The following is a 19,564-nucleotide window of genomic DNA, read 5'->3' on the forward strand; positions in this document are numbered from 1 at the left end:
TGGAGAACCTTGCATCCCAGGCGGAAGAGGCAGCTGCGCGCAATGAACAAGGAACAGTATAAAAGATCACCAAGATAATAACAAGTAAGTACCACACAACCAACGTGCTTGTAATGGATATGTACGGTATCCTATTAACATCAGAGGGAGAACAACAACGGCGATTGATGGAGCACTTTAGAGAGCTTTTAAACAGACCACCACCAACAGTAATGCTAAACATCCAGGAAGCCACAACTGACCTTGATATCAACACAGACGTTCCAACTAGGAGGGAAATCATCCAAGCCATTAATTCCCTGTAGAATGGAAAAGCTCCTGGCCATGATAATCTCAATGCCGAGCTGTTTAAAGCAGCCCCTGAGCTTGCGGCAACCATTCTGACCCCTTATTTACAAAGATCTGGGAACAGGAAGAAATTCCGACAGACTGGAGCAGAGGAGCGATAATCAGGATACCAAAGAAAGGGTCTCAAGGTGATTGTAACAACTGGCTAGAAATTACCCTTTTGTCTGTGCCAAGTAAAATCTTTTGCAAGGTCATTATACACCTTCGGAACAAGCAATCTGGATTTCGCAAGGGGCGTGGAAGTACGGATTTTATTTTCACACTGCGGAACTTACTTGAGCAATGTACTGAGTGGAAGAGAGAGTTGTATGTAAATTTCATCGACTATCAGAAAGCGTTTCACAGCATTCTTAGGACAGTCTTTGGTAGATTCTGAGAGCATATGGCATTCCACAAAGCATTGGTAATATCATCAAATGCTTTTACTCAAATTTCACATGTTGCATCAGTCAGGGGGGTCTAAGTTTTGAAGTTAAAACCGGTGTACGGCAAGGATGTGTCATGTCGTCCATGCTATTCAATATTTCTATCGACTGGTTCCTTTGTCGAACAATGGAAGATCAGCGAAGAGGCATGAGATGGACCCCTATTACTACGCTCGAAGACCTCGACTTCGCAGACGATTTAGCCCTATTGTACCACACTCGACAGCACATCCAGGGGAAGACAGACCGGCTCAGCATGTTCAGCAGCCAGGTCGGCTTGAGAATTAGCTTGAGGAAGACGGAGGCCATGTGTGTTAATGCCCCTTCCCCAACAAAGATCTGGGTAAGAGGACAGGACATTCCAAACACCAACAAGTTTACATACCTTGGAAGTGTGCTCTGCCAAGATGGAGGTACCACTCTAGATATACAAAGGAGATTGAACAAAGCAGGATATGCCTTTCTGAATAAAGGCTGATAGTTTCTAAAGAAACTGTTTGGGGCTGCGTCGGTGGGGGTAACGAAATAATTTGAATATATCAACAAAGTTGAAATGGTAAATTGGCCACCGTTACGATTATAAGACTATTGTAAGGTATCAACGAACGCTTTTCATTCCACTAATTTATTCGTGTTTTTCTCGTTGCTTTGTTCCCACCAATCACGTAGCTCCTTTTTCTTCCTTTAAAAGCACACACAACCCACAATTCCCCTATTCGCTCCGACGAAGGGCTAACGCTCGAAACGTCACTCTTATAATCGTAATGGTAGCCAATTTACCATTTCAACCTTGTTGATATATTCAAATTATGCCTTTATGAGCTTAATATCAGAGTGGAGGTCAGAAAACTACAGCAGAAAGGCGAAGCTTAGAATCTATCAGAGCTGCGGATTGTCAACTCTCTTTCACAGCATGAAAATCAAGATTTAAGAAGACTTAAGTGTTGCGTAAATCTGCGTAAAGTTTTTTACGAAGCAGCTTTACGGAAGCGTAAATGTGGCGGAAAGTTGTATGACCAACTTTATGCTAGTATCTAAAGTTGTTTAAAGGCGATTAAAGTTCAATTTACACGGTCGGTACATAAAGTTGACTTAAAGCTAGCGTAAAGGTGTCGAATCAGCTTTACGCTTGTTTACCTCGCCGCTTTAAGTGCTCTTAAAGATCAACTTTATACTACCCGCGTAAAGGCACATTAATGGTCGGTATGTAAATATATTATTGAATGTCAATAACATTCAACTCCATCACTAAAACTTGATGAAGGCTATGCAATCGATTCGTACAAAAGCTTGCGTATGCAAATATAGACCCTGCTCGCTATGCCATGATAATGAGCCACAACAAAGGCGAAACAGCTGTCCATGGCTGCCACTCTACGGGTGATATGGTTGTACGCATGCGTACAATATTAGCCGTACCAGGAGATTGTAATATAAGTGTGCTTTAGTGCTGTCATTAGTGTTGTTTACTATTTTTTGAGCACAGAGGTTACAATGATCTTCTCTCCATACGCACGCCGTGGGAGAACGGTTTTATAGTTCTTAACAGCCACCACATGTTTAATGTAGAGCTAGCGAATATATCGGATGCTTACCACTTTACCTGACGCGGGTTAGGGTCTCATAGCATGTAGTTCTCTGCATTATGGGGCTCGTTACCCAACAGCAGTCCTTGCACACCCCGACTGTTCAGGTGCCCCGTTAGGCGGGGAGCGCTTCCGGGGGGCCAGGTTCGATTCCTGGGCGATTTTGGCGTACTGGTGTACCCTCCTTCAGGCGTTACTCGGCGGAACCATTGCACTCTGGTTCCGTTAAGTATATATGTCGTCCGGCCGTTGCAGCACTGACCATTGCACTAATGGGTCCGTGGCCGGGGGCGCCTGAAAAACAAAAAAAACTTAACTTAGAATTCAACCTTAGAGCGCAAACGAGAGCTAGCTGACTACACTGTGCTGAATTACATTAATAAGGCCGAAGTGATCATTCACGACTAATGATGTATGAGTAATTTGACCGTGCGTCACAATACCGCCAACTTAATGCTAAATATAATTTCCTATAAAGAAGCGTAAATTTACATTTACAGAACCATTAAACTGCCTTCACGCTGCTGTTTAATAGCGGCTTTACGCCACAATTCCGCCAACTTTACGTCACGCGTTTTAGTGTTCATTTACGCCATTGATTAAAGGTAGCGTAAAGGTTAACTTTACGGTTTACGTGAGCGTAAAGTCGCGTAAATGCAAACTTACGCTGCATTTAAGTCGCGTTTAAGACGTAAATTTGCGTTTTCGTGCTGTGGCTTTACGGCTCGGAATGCTGGAGAATGACAGAACAAGACCTCTCAAGACGAGCATCCTTCCACACAGCTAGCCTCAGGAAGATTCTGAGAATCTTCTGGCCTCGGAAAATATCAAACGACCAGCTACTGAGAAAAACCAAGCAGGAGGATTTTCGTACACTTGTCGCAAGGGAAAGACGGAGGTGGATTGGACGTGATGCGGAAGCCCAGTCACGAAATAGCCAGAATTGCAATGTACTGCGAATGTCATGCGTAATTTTCTCCGATCTCCAATCGAGTTATCTAGCATAAAGCAAACTAATATCATTAACAATGCGACCGAAACAATTATGTGATTAGGGAGAAGAATTTTAAATTTTAGTCTTTTTGTTTCTCCATTATAAGTACAGTACACTTGTTCGTGTATCACTCAGCTAATGCTATAACCAACAATTGTCAGCATTTGTGCAACCCGGCCGCGTTTAATGCAAGTCTCCGCGATCGCTGTACTGTATGATGTTCATTTCTATCTGTATAATGTCAGTTAACTGATTTCCTCCCAAAAAAAAAAAAAAAAAAAGAAAACATCTGCAATTAAAACACGGGAAACAGGTTTGCCTTGCAGTAAGATCAGGTTTGCGTGACAAGAACCCAATTCAACGTCCATACAAGGAAGCCATTTTAAAGTCATTACTCGCGGCGAATGATTAGCGTTAACATGACAAAGTGTTTATCTACTCAATAATTTTCTCCACTGCCGTTTGTTAGTTAAAAAAAAAACATTTAAATAGAGCTTCACAGTTAAATACAGTGTTTCCATGCAAACGCCTTCAAACGGTATACAATAAAACAACAACAACTACTTATGATATTTACCTGGGTTTTCGGAGACAGTGGGCAGCTTCTTGTCGTGTTTCTCTGTAGTTCCTCCTTAAGCTGCTCAACGAGCCACTCTATCCTTCCTCGCGAGAGCCGAAAACGTTCAATGCCTTCACAGTCAGCCATATCGGCTAGAAAGGGGCGTCTTTGATATAATCTTGGTCTTCGCGCTAAACAGGAAAGTCCGCCCCCAGCCGCCATTTTGTTTGGTTTTTCAACATTTGCGACTCTCCGATAACTTTACGGGAGGTTACGACCTCCCGTAAATTACCGGGCAAGATATCGGTAAAATTAACGGGATCGAAACTAACGGGAGTTTCGAGAAACACCCGAAAAGTTTACGGCGACTGACCGGGTGACTTACCGAACCCGATAATTTACCGGGACTTTCGAGAAACGGGTCCCAGTCAACTTAAGATAAACCCGAAACGATTTTGGAGCTACTACTCAATCAAGTCAAGATCAAAACGGCTTCCAGATGTAAACACTTACAACAGAAGATCTGCGACAAAACCTCAAGAGCAAGCTCACTTATTTAATATTCACTTTCACTTAGTTTTTTGTAAACAGAGTACTGGGATACCAGCCCCAATACAAACTGAATTACCGTAAGATCCAAGTACTGATTTCATTACCAACTATGTGGCTTGTGACACTAAAGGGGTTGGAAAACTTCTTAAAGGTCTTAATGCTAATAAGTCTTGTGGGATTGACAATATACCTGCTCGTTTACTTTAAGAGACCGCTGATACATCTGCAGTTCCTCTGAGTATGCTTTTCAATTTATCTTTTAAACAGTGCTGTCTACTAAATTATGGAAATCAGCTAATATCACACCTATTCATAAAGATGGTGATCACGAGCCTATAGAAAATTATAGAGGCATTTTGCTTCTATCCATCATTGGGAAATGCCAGGAAAGAATTGTGTACAATGCTGTTTACAATCAAGTTATCAGTTTTGTGCACGATTCCCATCACGGATTCCTCACCGATCGTAGCTGCACTACTCAACTACTCTTGGTACATTATGATTGGTTCAAGGTTTTGGATAAGAGTGGCCAAGTCAATGTAGTGTTTATAGACTTTTCAAAGGCCTTTGACCTTGTCTGTCATGACATTCTTTTAGCCAAGCTTTACAAATATGGTGTCCACCGGGACTTGCTCAACTGGTGTAGGCATTATTTGACAGAACGTCAGCAGCGTATAGTAGTCAAAAAAGAGGCTTCCGATTGGTTAACCCTAACCTCTGGTGTCCCACAGGGTTCTTTGTTGGGACCATAAATTCTTCACAATATACATCAATGATTTACCAGGGATAAATAGTAAGAACAGCTCAATTGCATTATATGCTGATGATAGCAAAATGTATAGGGTTATTAATACTCAAGAAGATCTGTCCTCTTTTCAAAGTGACATAGATAAAATATCAGATTGGTGTGAGATGAACAAGATGACAATTAATACTAAGAAATGTAAGATCCTGCAAATAACCAGGAAAAAGGCACCCTTAGTTGGGGAGTATAACATTGAGGGTCAAGCTTTGGAATGTGTTAATGTTTATAAAGATTTAGGATTGTTTACTGCTAGTGGTCTCTCATGGAACCAGCATATAGATAGAATAACTGCTAAGACCAATAGGGTTTAAGGGTTGGTAAAAAGGACTTGTAGGGACCTAAATGATGTTGAAACCATGAGAACACTTTATTGTAGTCTTGTGTGACCCTTATTGGAATATTCATGTGAAACTTGGAACCCTTATACTAAACGTAACATTGACAAATTGGAGGGTGTTCAGCGAAGAGCTACCAGATGGATCACTAGGCCTGATGATGATTATGGTACTAGACTATCTAAATCGAAATTGTAGCTATTATCTGATAGGCGGTTCATTAGGGATGTTACGTTTTTGTTCAATGTAATTAATGGCCATTATAACATAGACATTTCCAATAGGCTCATATTTTGTAAGGACAGAAGCATGGCTTATAATTTGAGGAAAAATGACACACAGGACCTTGTCCCAAATTTTAGAAGAACTAACGGTCTCAAATATAGCTTTTTTAACCGTATCGTTGGTGAATGGAATAGCTTACCTAGTCACATTAGAGAATCAGATAGTATTGAAACTTTTAAAAGGAATGTTTTAAGTTTTATTAAGGATAAGGATAATTAGGGCATCTATTTTTATATTTCTATATAGTTTTGCTATATTAAATTTTTTTTAATTAGAGGGGGCATCCCTTGTATGGTGAGTCAGCGCTTTTGGTTGTCTCCTTCTCCACAATTTTTATTTTATGGTTTTTATTAACCTTAATTGTAATTAATACTAATTGTTTGTGTATTCTTGTAGAGTGAATTTGTAATAAATAAATAAATAACCTGCAAACAAAGCAAACGTCCTTCAGTCTAAGTGGGAAACAAACGAACACATTCAAAGAACTGGCATGTTCTCCCTCTTTGGTGGGTGGATTACAACAACAATTTATTTCTCTCTCAGCCGTCAACATTCTCCTGTCCATCACAGCATTTCTGGGCAATTGTCTCATCCTTGTTGTTCTTCGCAAGGAATCTTCCCTCTTGTACCGTTGTCTGGCAACAACTGATCTATTGGTTGCCTCTTGCTGCTACTTATGGGATGTCTGTGGCTCGTGAACGATGGATTTTTTGTCGATACGCTTCTGGGGCAACTTTCATAACGAGCTACGCATTGAGCTAACCGCCTCCCGGTTAGCTCAATAGATAGAGCGCTGGACTGTTGTGCGGGAGGTCGAGGGTTCGAGCCCCGGCCGGACCAACACTCAAGGTCTTAAAATAATTGAGAAGAATATGCTACCTTTCCATAACATCAAGAAATGGTTAGATATTCTGGTCTTCTCGGATAGGGACGAATAAATGGAGGTCCCGTGTCCTACAGGGTTAGGGGTAGGAGACGTTAATTTCCCACGCACGAGATTACCGTGTGATGGATGTCCTCCCCTGGGGTGGAATGGGCGGGTTAGGATTGATGGTAAAGCGCTGTTGATCTGTCATTGTAAATAGCGCTCTATAAGTGATTAATTGTAATTGTAATTGTAATTGTAATTGTATGTTTGGTGTCTTTATTGACTATGACGGCCATAAGCGTGGACAGATTTCTCGCCTTCTTGTTGGGGCTGAGATACAAACATACTGTAACTTTGAAGTGCACATATGTTACTCTAGCTGCCTTTTGGGTTCTATCCAGTGTCACTGCTCTATTATACATTTTAGATTATCGTATAACTATTTGGTATGGCCGTGTAGTTGGACCATCTTGCATAATTGTCTCAATCGCTTCGTACAGAAAGATTTTCAGCGTCCTCAATCGTCATCAGGCTCAAGTACAAGATCTTGTTCAACAACAGCCGAGCAAACCAAATGCACTGAACATGGCGCAATACAAAAAGGCAGTGTACAGTGCACTGTGGGTGCAGTTAGCATTAGTTGTTTGCTCTGCACCGATCAATTTAGTAGAAATTGTGATCGCTCATAGCAAACGATATCCACCATATTTAGTGGTCTTAAGGCAAATAGCAAGTTGCTTCGTTTTCTTTAACTTGACGTTAAACCCATTTTTTTACTGCTGGAAGATAATTGAGGTAAGACAAGCAGCAAAGCAAACAATTAGACCATCACTTTGTCTATGGAATTGACGGGTTGAAAGGTAAGGGTGAAAGCGTTATCTTCGTATTTTCTTAACTCAACATACATCGTGCTCTACTTTAATGTATCAAGCACTGTGAAACAGAAAAATCGAAACGTAGACGTCCTACATACCGTAACTCCTCTATCAAGCCCCCCCCCGTCTTCTTTCAGGTACTTTGGGGGCTTGGCTTATAAGAGGCGGGCCTGAATAGAGGGGGGGGGGGGGGTTATTAATTTAATCCGATGTTTACTACCAGGATACAAAAGGATATGATAAACCGTATATATTTATTCAAAATTGTTCTCACTTTACATTTTTTCAAATTGACAGAGTAAAAACCCTCAGTAAAGTGTGATGAGTTGTATGATTTGTCATAGTCATTGCTCTGTAGTTTCTGTATACCGTATTCTATTGATGCCAACCTGCTAACATCAATCAATCTATCAATCAATCAATCAATCAATCAATTGCCATAGTCAATTATAAATAACAAACTAAAATTACAGTACTTGATATTAAAATAAAGGTCCAAAGTAAAACTGAACGGTACGATGACTTTTAGTTTATAATTAACATTGTTATTCTTTTTCTTATTATATTTATTATTATCTTTATTATTATTTTCATCATTATTATCAATAATGTTATCATATTAATTAGTTCTTATTTCTAACTTAGAACAGACTCCCCTTAACAGGTGTCAACTTCTACCGGCTCCATACAAACGACTCATTCACGACATCAACATTACAAACGAACTGAACTGAACGACCTAACTTTACTGACCGATCGAAACAGACCAATCACGACCGACTTACGCCACTTGAGTCTTACCGCCAATAACATCACGGTAAAACCGCCTCCCGGTTAGCTCAATGGATAGAGCGCTAGACTGTAGTGCGGGAGGTCGAGGGTTCGAGACCCGGACCAACACTCAAGGTCTTAAAATAATTGAGAAGAATTTTCTACCTTTCTATAACATCAAGAAATGGTTAGATATTCTAGTCTTCTCGGATAGGGACGAATAAATGGAGGTCCCGTCTCCTGCAGGGTTGGGGCAGGAGACGTTAATTTCCCACACACGAGATTACTGAGTGATGGATGTCCTCCCCTGGGGTGGGATGGGTGGGTTAGAACAGCAGGTTCACATCAGCTATTACAGCTGCCAATTAATCAACCTGCTTAAACAAATAAATGAACTTCAAGCTTCAATCATTTTACACGAACTGAAATAAGAACATTCTACTGACAACAACTATTCACTTGACTCTGATGATGACTTCCGCACAGGTTGTCGAAACGTCAGTCACTACCACCGACAACAGTCCTTCTCAGGACTACACTCACCCCGACGATCACACCACACTTTAAAATGTTACCCCCGGGTTCAAACCATTTACTGCAGTATTATTATTGTTATCATTTTTTTATTCGTTATAATATCATCATTTTAAATAATATTTTTAACATCATCATCACAAAAAAAGACAAAACAAAACAAAACAACTGTTTATGAAGTCACGGAATGCTAAAAAAAACATTTTCTAGCCTAAATACTGTCTCTCAACTTCAAGAAATGTGATAGCGTTAGGTAGAATTTCATTTAAAATATCCTTTTCAGAAAACGGTAAGTTATTATTTCTCTTTTTAAGCTCGATCGCTCGCTTGAAATTGATTTTCGGAAGCAGAATATAAATAAAGGAAGAAATATTTTAAATTTACGCGTATTATCTACATTATTTGAGACATTTTGCATCAAAAGAGATACTTTTTTTATGCCATAAGAACTGACACAGTTTCACAAACGTCTGGTATGTCTTAAATGCTAAGGAAGACCTGCACTAGACATGTAGGTTTGGCAAAAACCTTTATAAGATGATAAAACTTCCTGTTTTTTTCATGTGAAGGCACTTTGCTGAGAAGCTTTCCCGGTGTAGAAGTTTGGTAGCACTCTTTCATATAGAAAAAACAAACAAAGGAAAAGATCGCACCATTCAAGGCTTAAAATTAATGATATCACTTATGGTTACGTTCTGTTCTTTTTAATAAAGACTTTTAAGTAAAATGTAACTTATGGCGAAAAAGTCCAGAAAACTTATAAGGAATCTAATAAGCTGCTAGTTACGCAGAAACTGGTTCCTCGCGAGGATGACAAAAAATGCAAAACACAGCGATACAATGGGATAAAAAGTGATATGCATCTTCATAAAAAGACAGTTTTCAACCACATTTAAAATGTGGTAACTGTTTTTGAAGTCAATATTCTGGATCTTAAAATCAAAGGAAGTTATAGGTGGTTTTGGTGCATAGGAGTATTCTAAAAGAAATGTTGCATGTTGCAATTTTAGATAAATTCAAGGAAAAAGGAAACGAACGTTTACTAAGCTTCGCTATAATGAGGACAATAGATTTAAAAGGAGGTGGATCACAACTTCAAATATTTCAAGAAGAGCAATGCTCTCCCTCTTTGGTGGATGGGCTTGAACAAAAATCAGTTTCGTTCTTAGCGGTGCACATTCTCCTCTCGGTGACCGATTTTCTTGGGAATTCCCTTATCCTTGTTGCCCTTCGAAAGGAATCTTCCCTTCATCCGCCGTCCAAACTGTTGTATCGTAGTCTGGCCATAACTGACCTGTTGGTTGGTCTTGTTAGTGAACCTCTCTATGTTACTTATTGGATATTCTTGGCTGAGGAAAACTGGAGTCTTTATCAATACGCAAGCAACGCAGCGTACATAGCAAGCTATGCATTATGTGGAGTGTCTTTGATGACGATGACAGCCATAAGCGTGGACAGACTTCTCGCCCTGTTGTTGGGGCTGAGCTACAGACAAATTGTAACGTTGAAACGCACATACATCATTATAGCTACTAGCTGGGTTATGTCCACTGTCGCTGCTACATGCTTCAAGTTAGATCATCGTATAACGCATTGGTCTGTATATATATCTATACCATTTTGCCTAGGTATCAGAATCATCTCGTTTACAAAGATTTTCCGCACTCTTAATCGTAATCAGGCACAAGTAGAAGGTCGTTTTCAACAACAGCCGGGCCAACTGAATGCACTGAACATAGCCCGATACAAAAAGGCAGTGTACAGTGCTTTGTCGGTGCAGTTAGCATTAGTAATTTGTTATGCACCATACTCAATGATGATAGTTGTAATCGCAGACAGTAAAACACATTCGTCACACTTAGTAGTAATATGGAAACTAGCTGTTGTCTTAGTTTACTTTAACTCGACATTAAACCCATTTCCTTACTGCTGGAAGATTAGTGAGATAAGACAAGCGGTAAAGCAGACAATAAGAGATGCACTATGCTGAGGTTAGAAATGATAATATGTGATTGCATGAGCAGTAATCGTGCCTTGAAAAATTCAATGTACTTGTTTCAGTTCCATTGAGAACAGCCAAGGAAAAGTCGAGAAAATAAAAAACTCATTTTACTGATTGTACTATAGTAGAGAAACGTCTCTGGCTGGCATTCTTATGATAAAAAACGTCTTGCAAACGTCTTGCAAACGGATAGAAACATGTTATTGAGAAACTATAACAGAAGAAAATCAAATTTATTCCCTTATAACGATCAAGTTTCGACCAGGATCACAATGCTGTTGTCACAAGAGACCATTATGATGGGAATGTTCTTGTAGCTTTTGCCTTAAATCCGTGTGTAGCGTTATAAGATAACATACAAAAAAATGGGAAATCGCAATAACGATCGCATTTTGTTTCCTAAATTTATTATTGTTGTTTTTTTTTTTCATTTTTAAGGCAAACATACATTATGGTGGAGCAGTCTAGGTAATTTTACAGAATCGTATAAGCTGCGAATTACTGAGAAATTGGATTCTCTAAAATAAAAGCAAAACCCAGCCATACAATTAGATAAAAAGTAACATGTATCTTTACAAAACAGACACTTTTCATCTGCATTTCAAAACAAGAAACACTGCCTTCAGTTTATTTGGATCTTGGTACCAAATTAAGGTTTGGAAGTGTGGGTGAAGTCTAAATTAAACATTCCTTGCTGCAATTTTTAGCGGAGCCCATACTCATAGAAAAAGGTAGTAAAAACAGTAACCCATCAAGCAGAAAAAAGGTGGTGGAATTACCAAAATTTGATAGGTTATGACTGTGCGTCCGTGCGTACAAGGTGCTACTTTCAGCTTGAGCGGCCGACTGCATTGCAGGCTCGAAACTAGTCAGGGGAACGGAGAAGGGGACCTCAAATTTGACCTAACTTTAGCCCCAAGCCCCTCTCTCTCTAATCGTTTGAGAACAAAGTTACATTTATGAAGTAAAAGTCCCACTATAGCAGAGTCCATGGTGAAATTCATTTGGCAGCACAATTTACCAATGAAGTTTTATAGCACTTTCAAAATGCCACCTAGCAGGGTGAATGCTTGGTGCACCATAGGCCACAGATGGGACCCCCTCCTGAAACTCCAGAACAAACAGTCAGAGAAGTGAGCGAAGGAGGCTTTTGAAATATCTTGTCACACTCAACTTCTGTGCTAAGTTTCAGCCAAATCGGTTGACTATCACTTTTGGCCCCTGGAACACTTTCTCAGACAGGGACACTTAAGGCAAATAGCAAGTTGCTTAGTTTTCTTTAACTTGACACTAAACCCGTTTCTTTACTACTGGAAGATAGGTGATAAGACAAACAGCAAAGCAAACAAATGGACAATCACTTTGTCCAGGAGTTAAAGGGCTTTTGACATTTGTTATCTAATTTTTAGAGATTCAACCAGAGATTGTCCGTAGACAACCTTTTTGAAACCACCTATATGTTTGATTCGTACCATCATGCCCTCTCCCACGTGACTGAAATGACTTTTTAGAGGGATAATCCTAAATAATGTTAATAGCTTCACGGGAGTGCATGGTTGAATTTTAAAGGAAAATAAGTGAAATAGCCTAAAGCATTAATTTGGTTATGTGGCATTTCGTACCTGTCGAGTAATTGTCTCCGTTTCCAATTTTCGTCGCATATGAGGCGCAAAGAAAAAAACCCAGTAAGGGGCTGTCATTTACGAAGTCTGCGTTCAAATAGTTTCCGATTTATTAACGTTTCATGTCGAATATTCAAGTTCAGCTTCCTGAAGCTGATCATCATTCTAAAGGTCTTTATAAATGAAAGCTGATACCAACAATTTATTATTTATCCTAGCAAGGACACTTTTTCTTAGTATTGGTAGCTTTTGCACTATGACGTGAAATGGTCATAAAAGCACAAAGTTTTATATTTCTACCTGGTAGTGCAAATTCATTCGAAAATTAAAGTTAACCAGTGGGATAGACACGTAGTTTTGACGCAGAACAATTTTAGGTGATAAAGATCCCTGCCTCACCAATTATGAAAGATAAATTGCAAGAAAATCTTCCTTGCGGGAAAGAATATTTCTATCGTTCATGATGCTGCAAAATAAAGATATTCAGTGGATCTATGGAGGGACCTTTTAGAGTTTATAGACGGGATAATATGACATAGCATTACCTGTTGAAATTCATAAATGGTGATATTTAAAGCTACTGGGAAGAAATTGGTATCTCTTGTAACAGAATAAGCATTATTTAATACATGAGTGAAAGTTGCTGAGGACGTTTCTGGGTAAGTGTAATTAAACAGAGTGAGGTTTACGTGATCGTGGCCTGGCAGGTGCTGTCAAGGAAAAAATATCTCTCTTCAGATTCAATTGCAAAAAGGCATTAAAAAAAAAACAAAAAAACAATTGTTTATGAAATGCTGGAGAATATTTTCTAGCCTAAATATTGTCTCTCGACTTCAACAAATGTAGTAGTCTTAGGCAGAATTTCATTTAAAATCTCCTTTTCAGAAAACGGTAAGTTATTATTTTTCTTTTCATGCTCGGTCGCTCGCTAGAAATTGATTTTCGGAAGCAAGCTATAAACAAAGGAAGAAATATTTTATATTTACGCGTACTATCTGCATTGTTTGAGACATTTTGCTTCAGAAGAGAGAGTTTTTGCTTATGCCATAGTCAAATTATGACACCAGTGCCAAAAATGCCTGGTATGTCTTAAATACTAAGTAAGACCTGCACTAGACATGCAGGTTTGGCAAACACCTTTATTTGGGAATAAAACTTCTTGTTTTTTTCATGTGAAGACAATTTGCGGAGAAGCTTTCCAGGTGTAGAACGTTCGTCGCACTCTTTCATATAGAAAAAAAAACAACAACAACAACAACGACCGAAAAGATCGCACCATTCAAGACTTACAATTATTGATATTACTTATGGTTACGTTCTGTTCTTTTTAATAAAGATTTTTAAGTAAAATGTAAATTATGGCGAAAAAGTCCAGAGAAATTAGAAGGGATCTAATAAGCTGCTCGTTACGCAGAAACTGGTTCCTCTCACGGGTGACAGTAAATGCAAAACACAGCGATGCGATCGGATAAAAAGTGACATGTATCTTAATCAAACAGACAGTTTTCACCTACATTTGAAATCTGGTAACTATGTTTTTGAAGTCAATATTCTAGGTTTTAAAATCAAAGCAAGGTATAGGGGGTTTTTTTTCGTAGGAGTGGTCTAAAGAAAATTTTGCTCGTTGCAATTTTTAGATAACTTCAAGGAAAAACGTATAATGAGGACAAAAGATTTAAAAGGAGGTGGATCACATACTCCAACATTTCAAGAAGAGCATTGCTCCCCCTCTTTGGTAGGTGGGCTTCGACAAGAATCAGTTTCGTTATCAGCGGTGCATATTCTCCTCTCGGTGACTGCTTTTCTTGGCAATTCCCTTATCCTTGTTGCCCTTCGAAAGGAATCTTCCCTTCATCCGCCGTCCAAACTGTTGTATCGTAGTCTGGCCATAACTGACCTTTTGGTTGGTCTTGTTAGTGAGCCTCTCTATGTTACCTATTGGATATTCTTGGCTGAGGAAAACTGGAGTCTTTGTCAATACGCAAGGGACGCATACCACATAACAAGCTATGCATTATGCGGAGCGTCTTTGATGACGATGACGGCCATAAGCGTGGACAGACTTCTCGCCCTGTTGTTGGGGATGAGATACAGACAAATTGTAACGTTAAAACGCACATACATCATTGCAGCTACCCTGTGGGTGATACCCACTGTCGCTGCTTTATTCATCAATTTATATCATCGTATAACGAATTGGTATGAATATATAGTTATACCATCTTGCCTAGTTATCACAATCATCTCGTACACAAAGATTTTCCGCACTCTCAATCGTCATCAGGCAGAAGAGCAAGGTCGTGTTCAACAACAGCCGAGCCAACCCAATGCACTGAATATGGCGCGATACAAAAAGGCAGTGTACAGTGCACTTTGGGTGCAGTTAGTATTAATTGTTTGTTATGCACCATACTTCATAGTGGCAATTGTAATCGCTGAAAGTAAAAGATATTCATCACACTTATTGGTATTAAGGGGAGCAGCAGGTATCTTAGTTTATTTCAACTCGACATTAAACCCGTTTCTTTACTGCTGGAAGATTAGTGAAATAAGACAAGCGGTAAAACAGACTATTAGAGAAGCACTATGCTGAAGTTAGAAATAATAATATGTGATTGCACGAGCAGTTGTCGCGCATAGAAGAGTTCAATGTACTTGTTTCAGATCCATCGAGAACAGCTAAAGAGAAGTCGAGTAAAAAATACTCATTTTACTAAATGTATTAAAGTAGAGGAAAGTCTCTGGTTGGCATTCCTGATGATAAACAACGTATTGCAAACGGATAGAAACATGTTCTTGAGAGGTAGATAGGAGATGGGATTTTTTTCCTATCTTTTTAAAAACAGCGTTAGTCAAACAAAGATTTAGGAGAGACTTTTCAGCTTCAAAAAGTAGGCAGTTTGCTGTAAGAGCCGGTTTACAAGTCAGCCGGTAAGCGAGCTCAACATTTTTATCATGGGGTAATCCTTGAATCAATTGACTTTTTTTAAAAATCAAACTTAACCATGATTATCACTGTTTCTCATAGAGTTGTCTTTAAAGTAACAATCTTTAGCCAAAGAGAAATTTACTGAAATTACAGCCGAAGAAAATCAAATTTATACTCTTATTTTGGTCGGGTTTCGACCGGGATCAGAATGCCGTTGCTACAGGAGACCATTATGATGAAAATGTTCTTGTAGCTTTCGCCTTTAATCCGAGTGTAGCGTTTCAAGATGACGCACAAAAGAAAAAAGAACTCGAAATAACGATCGCATTACAATCACTCAATCGCAAAATGATGAAGTGCGCATAATGACATGTCGATCTTCGGTTCAGAATACTGCAGGCACGCAGTTAGGCATTACACGAGGGCGTGAACTTCGACGAGAAACTAATTCTTAGCAAATATTTTAGCGTATTATGCAAGAAGGCCAGTCAAAGGGTGGGCGTTCTCGCCAGGTTTAGAAACGGAGACTAAACTATTACTATATAAAACTGGTATTATGCCATATCTCACCTATTGTCATCTAATAATGGCATTTCTGTAGGGTGTCGGATGCAAGGAAAGTTGAAAGAATTCAAGAGCGAGCACTGAGGATAGTTTATAATTCACATTCAGAAACGTACATGAACTTATTAGATCGTGCTAAACTACCTACCCTTCTTAATAGGAGATTGCAAGATATAGTTATACTTATGTATAAGGTTAAATATAGGCTAGTTCCTGATTTCATTTGTGACATTTATAGTCCTAAGTCTTGTAAATATAATTTAAGAAATCAAAATTTTTGTATTCCTTGGTTTAATTCTGTATTGTACGGTAAAAACTCTCTTAGATATCTTGGACCATTTCTATGGAACAAACTGAAAAAAAACATCACTGAAATTAGTAGCCCCTCTTGGTTTAAGTTCCATATTAGACGTAAGGATCCTACCGAACTGATAAATGGTAACAATTGCTCCGCGTGTGTAATTTGTACCTTAGGTTATATAATCTATAGCTTATTTCTTATAATTAATTAGGTTATTCATCTACGTTGCTCCGCGTGCGTAATTTGTATCCCTTACGTTATATAATCTATAGCTTATTTCTTATCATTAATTACGTTATTCATCAACGTTGTGTCCCCAATTAGCTTCAGCTAAATACATTGACACATGAATAAAGTTCATCATCATCATCATCATTATCATCTAAAAATACTCCTTTTTTTCTTCATTTCAATAGAGTTATATTGTACCGTTGTCTGGCAGCGACTGATCTGTTGTTTGACCTTGTTAGCCAGTCTCTTGCTGCTACGTATGGGATGTCTGTGGTTCGTGAACGATGGGTTTTTTGTCGATACACATCAGAGGCAACTTTCATAACAAGCGTATGTTTGGTGTATTTATTGACTATGACGGCCATAAGCTAAGCGTGGACAGACCTCTTACCTTGCTGTTGGAGCTGAAATACAAACATATCGTAGCTTTGAAGCGCACATATTTAACAAATGGTAAACACCACAGCGTACTCTATTGAGTTATGATGCACGCGGGAGGTTGCTAAGCACGAAAGAAGCGGAAGAGTCGCGCGAGGCGATAGCCGAGAGCGACTCTAGCTTCTTGATTTTGTTATTAAAACAGAATGTTTGTGAAGATTCTACGGCACAGGAAGAATGTTAGGGTACAAGCACCTGCCGCATGCATGAAAGCTTGTGTACATGTAACAAGCAAGCTTTTACCTCATCCCAAGTACTGTCAAATTGAGGAAATAATTACAAAAGTGCCATCACGCCCTCATACACGTGACTGAATGATTTGTTAGAGGAATAATTCTAAATAATTTTAATAGCTTGATGGGAGGGCATGGTTGAGTTTTGATGGAAAATAAGTGGAATTGCCGAAAGCATTAATTTGGTTATGTGGTATTTCCTACCTGTCGAGTGATTGACTCCGTTTCCAATTTTGGTCGGATGTGAGGCGCAAAGAAAAAAAGCCGGTAATGGGCTGTCATTTACGAAGTCTGCGTTCAAATAGTTTCCGACTTAATAACGTTTCACGTCGAATATTCAAGTTTCTGGGTAAGTGTAATTAAACAAAGTCAGCTTTACGTGATCGTGACCTAGCAGGTGCTGTCAAGGTAACAATATCTGTCTTCAGATGCAATTACAAAAAGACATTAAGACAAAAAAACAAAACAACTGTTTATGAAGTCACGAAACGCTGAAGAATATTTTCTAGCCTAAATACTGCCTCTCAACTTCAAGAAATGTGGTAGTGTTGGGTAGAATTTCATTTAAGATCTCCTTTTCAGAAAACGGTAAGTTATTATTTCTCTTTTCATGCTCGATCGCTGGCTCGAAATTGATTTTCGGAAGCAAAATATAAACAAAGGAAGAAATTATTCATATTTACGCGTACTATCTACACTGTTTGAGACATTTCGCCTCAGAAGAGAGAGGTTTTTTTATCCCATAGTAAAATTATGACAGCAGTATTTGATACATCTTAAATCAGTGCTAAGTAAAGCATATACTAGACATGCAGGCTTGGCGCAGCCCCTAACGGTTTCTTTAGAAACTATCAGCTTTTATCCAAATTCATCAAGCTATTTAGAGGTAAATCAATTCGAATATCTTAAAAGAGTTGGGTATCTTTCGCACTGTTAAAATACTGATATACTGAATACTGAATACTGATGTCTCTATTTATTCCTGTTGTTGCTATCTCAACCCTGAGGCACCCACTCTCAATGCTACTGTTTGGGTGCCTCTGGTTCACGAACAATGGAATCTTTGTCGATACGCATTTGACGCCACCTTCCTCACAAGCTGTGCAGTATGTGCAGTGTCGTTGATGACGATAACGGCCATAAGCGTAGACAGACGTGTCGCCCTGCTGTTTGGGCGGGTGCCAGATAAATTGTAACTTTGAAACGCACATATATCATTGTAGCTACCTTTTGGATTGTATCTAATGTCACTGCTTTATGCTACACATCAGATTGCCTATACTCATTTCTTATGGCCATATAGTTATGCCATCTTGCCTTGTTATTTTTAGTCGCCTGGTGTATGAAGATTTTTCGGGGTCTCAGTTATCACCAGGCTCAATTACAAGATCTTGTTGAACAACAGCCGAGCCAAAAAAGCAGTGTTCAGTGCACTGTGGGTGCAGATAGCATTGGTAGTTTGCTATGCACCATCCTTTATAGTGGCAATTGTAATCGCGGACAGTAAAACATATTCATCACACTTAGTAGTATTAAGGGGAGCAGCAGGTGTCTTAGTTTACTTTAACTCGACTTTAAACCCACTCCTTTATTGCGATGAGATAAGTGAGGTAAGACAAGCAGTGAAGCAGACAATCAGACAAGCACTTTGCTGTCTATGGAGTTAGGTCTTCCTCGACTCATATATAATACTTTTAAAGCTGAAAGTGATTACACAATTATTGTATGAAAACACTCGTTAAATTTAGCAAATAGAGAAGCCTTGACTATGCTCTGTTCTGTAGTAAAGCCCGTAAGAAGCGGCTAGTAGCCTCGTCATGGGTCATTGACACGTATTCCCGTCCGTTGTCGTCTAACAAGAACTGGAAGCTTTGCTTCGTCAACTGTAGTACACCTTCGCGTCCTCAACGACACCAGTACAAGGTTATATGAAGCCAGATATTCCGTACAAGACCCCAAGGATTGTCTCCCCAGACTGGATTTGACGACTGCAAGTTTCGGAGGTCAGGTACTTGAATTGGAGGTTTGTGTTTCGTGTACTGTGTTTCCTTTGTTCTCGCGCTTGTTTCGCTTTATTTGACTCCGGAAGAGCTTGTTTGACACTTGGAAATCTGTACCTTTTGAAATAGAAATTATCCTGTTAAATGGCGGGTTGTTGAGGTATCTTTCAATTGCGTTTCGCAATCCTAGAAGGGATGACCTTGAATACAATACACCATCTTTTGTTCGCGCTTCTGAACTGATTCGTTCTTCAGTGCATAATATGAAGCATGCAGTAATTTTACAGTCGAGCTTGAAAGGTGGCTA

The 19,564-nt window shown here is 39.2% G+C and overlaps 1 protein-coding gene across 1 annotated transcript; it reads left to right on the top strand.

Moving 5' to 3' along the window:
• The first annotated feature begins 14,221 nt into the window (after positions 1-14,221).
• LOC148720891 (melanocortin receptor 5-like) lies at positions 14,222-15,191 on the top strand. The gene has a single exon (XM_088737695.1). It carries the CDS (start codon positions 14,222-14,224, stop codon positions 15,152-15,154), a length of 933 nt encoding a protein of 310 aa, XP_088593821.1. The 3' UTR covers positions 15,155-15,191.
• Positions 15,192-19,564: the final 4,373 nt, after the last annotated feature.

The sequence above is a fragment of the Stylophora pistillata genome, chromosome 11 (genome assembly GCF_964205215.1).
Source record: "Stylophora pistillata chromosome 11, jaStyPist1.2, whole genome shotgun sequence".
Classification (NCBI taxonomy): domain Eukaryota; kingdom Metazoa; phylum Cnidaria; class Anthozoa; order Scleractinia; family Pocilloporidae; genus Stylophora; species Stylophora pistillata.